The 3,499-nt window shown below is 35.8% G+C and overlaps 1 protein-coding gene across 1 annotated transcript in view; it reads right to left on the bottom strand.

Moving 5' to 3' along the window:
- Positions 1–686: 686 nt before the first annotated feature.
- The window catches only part of GPR180 (G protein-coupled receptor 180), a 19,832-nt gene continuing 17,019 nt past the window's right edge, over positions 687–3,499 (bottom strand). Inside the window, exons 7-9 of the mRNA XM_010006356.1 lie at positions 2,992–3,183; positions 2,557–2,634; positions 687–941 (exon numbers count right to left, since the gene is read on the bottom strand). Coding sequence (XP_010004658.1) covers positions 783–941; positions 2,557–2,634; positions 2,992–3,183 — 429 coding nt within the window. The 3' untranslated portion in view covers positions 687–782. The remainder of the gene's footprint in view (positions 942–2,556; positions 2,635–2,991; positions 3,184–3,499) is intronic.

Consider the following 3,499-nt stretch of genomic DNA (forward strand, 5'->3'; position numbering starts at 1 on the left):
TTTGCCTTTTTTTTTCTTTAAAAGATGCGAGCCTGCTGTTTTAATTACCTTTATGTTGCTATGTCTTCTATGCCTCAAATACTGTTTAGACCTTCATTATTGGATGAAATTTTTAGTAACATTAAAAAAAAAAGGCAGATATAAAACCTATTTTCATTCCCATTAAAATTGTAACCAGTATGAATATTAGTTGCAAAAAAGGCTCTTCTTTTACACCAATAATAAATAAAAGTTTCTTGAAATCAGTTGTGGACATTTTACATGTGTTTCTAGAGGACCCTCCCCCTTTTGTTTCCCCTTCTTTTATACTTATATATAAAATGCATTTTCTCTAAAGCATGAAGATACAAGAACTTGTACTCATTGCTACGCATCACACCAATTTCACAACTGGCCTATTTCAGACTTGTTTGAGCTTGTAGATGCTTTAAGAACTGCATTTTATAAGACTTCAAACCTAGTATTGATATAAAGGAAGGACATTTTTTGTGGCTGTGTATGGGAAAGAAAAGGGTCACTGTACTTTTCTGTGATACAGCTCAGTATCACATGCTACACATAAACAATACTTACAAAATTATTCAAATTCTGGATTTTTGCACTCCATGATACCTTTAACAGATTAAGCTAGGGACCTCGTCAGACCAAAGGCCTGTGAAGTGCTCTGATATTATCACTCAGTTTTCCAGTAAAACCAATGTATCACACATCTGTGACAAAAATATCTGTATATTTAGGTCATTATTGCACAATTATTACATAACGTATTACTCCTAAACATCTCAGAAGTGATGCCGATTTTTATGTGCAGAGGATACTGTTAGTGGCAATGTCACCGATGAGAGTGAAGATACTTCCCAGTATAGACTATGAGACAGAAAAAGTCTGTAGAGGATAACCATGGAGATACACTGACAGAGGATAACACCTATAGTAATAATCTAGAGGCAAAAAAGAGAAAAGAAAAAAGTAAGTGAAAAAACCCAACACCAAACAACGCAAAATAAGTTTCTATCAGCATATTGTGCAAGTGCTTGAGGTTTAACTTTAAACCTGCAGTTACAAAACATTTGAACATGAATCTCAAGTCCAGGAATCAGACTCTCACACCTGGGTGTTTTTAAATCAGTAGATAGCTCAGGGCAAGTCACAGAACCCTTCCAGCGTCTCTGTTCTGGGGAATTTCAGACTTGCAATTCACCACCCATGCAGTTTCACAAGCAGAGGTGATGTTTAGATATTGTATTCTTACAACAAACAGAGGGGGAAAAAAAAAACCAAAGGCATCCTGAAAACACTTTGCACTAGTAAAATCATGGAGCTGTGAGGATAGTGATTTATCAGTCTCACTTAGCCAGGTCTCTTTTCAGTGCAAGTCTTTGAATCTGTAAAAGATGTGTAAGGCAGTTTTTATCAAACACATAAAGGTAACTACTGTTTCTGAGAAGCATGTTTATGAGTCTTTAAAAATAGATGTTTTTTCTTAAACAAACTGATCATGCTTTTCTTCATTGTATTGAAACGAATCTGAAGAAAGAAACACACCTAAACTAACACTATGTAGGAAGTGCAGATGCCCACAATGGTTAAACTTGCGCAAATGCAAGTGCAGAGCATTGTCACCTCCCTTCAGTAAGCTAAAGATATAAAAATATTGCAAAAAGTTCCTTTACTGATACTATCGCTAGAGATTCTCCTCCTGCCCTGATGATGTTTTCGTCAAGCAACAAAAAAAGCTCTCTTCACTAGTTCTTCTGGAGCATCCTTTATGTATTTATTTTTAAATCAAATGTGGAATTTCATTTACTCTGTATTTTTAGTGGAACCTTTTCCTTTCTCTTACATATTTTCTACATAAATAGAAGCCCAATCTCCAAAAATGCACAGATTATTATAACCATAAAGAAAAGCAGCAAACTCTGCTCTGGAATGAGGTAGTCAATCACCTGAGCATAGTAGTGCACTTTACCTGAACAAGGTAGGCTCCACACATGAGTTCTCTAATTCCTAATATATGTAAGCAACTGCGAAACTCAGTGAGTCCACCTTTGCTTTTAACTGTCTAGAGCTTACCAACCAAACTACATATTTGGACAGATTTCTCAAACTAAAGAGTACAGCTCAGCTACACCTTCCCTTACCTATTTAGCCATATAAAGCTTTTAAAGGATTAAGACTAAAAAGCAAACAGCAACAAAAAAATCCACTGATTTATCTTTCTACTAGCTTTGTTAAAAGAATCCCAAGGTGTTTTTAATTAAAAAACAAACAAGCAAACAATAAAACAAAACACCCCCTCCACATTTTACTTTGACTCAACAGTTCTCTCCCCCCACCCTTAACCTAGGAATGATTACCCTTAGATGATTCAAACCATGTATGCCTTTGTAAAATATGACTCACGTTAGCATCAATGAGAGTTGTGTGACTAAGACTTTTCAAGTTGCTTTGGGGTTATAAGATTAACAGCCTAAGAGCATGAGTTTGCTAACAAACACTGAACATGAAGAACAACTACTATTCAAATTCCATCTCTTTTATCTTGCCTGTACATACCTTTTCTCTTTGATATTCTCTGAATATTATAGAAATGGTTGCAAGACATGGGTGGCACAAAAACCAGAGAATGCAGGCCTGAAAGAGAAGATGAGTATAAGTTATAAAATTACTACATGCCAGCTTAGAAGAAAGACATGACAGTTAGAAAAACTGCATTTACATTTCTGTCTATTTTATGAACCCATTGTTTAATTTTAAATCAACAGAATGAAAACCACACAATGAAAGGTGGGATTTCTGTTTAAAAAAGCTCTATACTCCTTGTCAAATTAAAATGACTATTCTGAGTATGATGACAGGGTGCAATTTAATCAAATCAGACACATAAGCATTAGCTTTCTTAGGAAGAAAAAGAGTTTAGTGCTTCAGTCAACTGCATGCCACAATTATATTTACAGCAGATAGGATTAGTTTCCCAGATGTAACCCATACTTTGGCAAAGGTGATATAGAATTCCCTTTTCAGCGTGCTTCTCTCCACTATGATGATCTGGTAAAGTCCAGCAGCCAGTGACAAAGCTAGGCAAACTCTGAGGCCAATAAGCAGTCCACTTGCTAAGCCACGGTGTGAATGGTAGCTATGGTGATTTGTGTCTTCAAACTGCTCCCAAATTAATAAAAAGCTCTGTAAAGGAAAAAAACAGCAAAGGACATTTAGAATAAACAAAGCTGGGCTAAACCTCAGTTAATCTTCCCATCACCAATTAAATTATCCACACAACTGGACATGCTCTGCTCATGACTGCCATGTTATACAAAAAACCTCAGCCTCTATTGCTTTTTGGCTCTACCTGTTACTCCAAATGCAACTGGCAGGAGCAAAGTCTCACTTTTTGTATTTTATAACTTTTAGAAAGTTTGACAAGTTATCCCCTAATTTGGATAGAAGGAATGTGGCACCTTAGCATAATATCCAAAATAACAATCCATCTGAAGAGTCA

This window comes from Chaetura pelagica, unplaced genomic scaffold, assembly GCF_000747805.2.
Source record: "Chaetura pelagica isolate M959 unplaced genomic scaffold, ChaPel_1.0 scaffold29, whole genome shotgun sequence".
NCBI lineage: Eukaryota > Metazoa > Chordata > Aves > Apodiformes > Apodidae > Chaetura > Chaetura pelagica.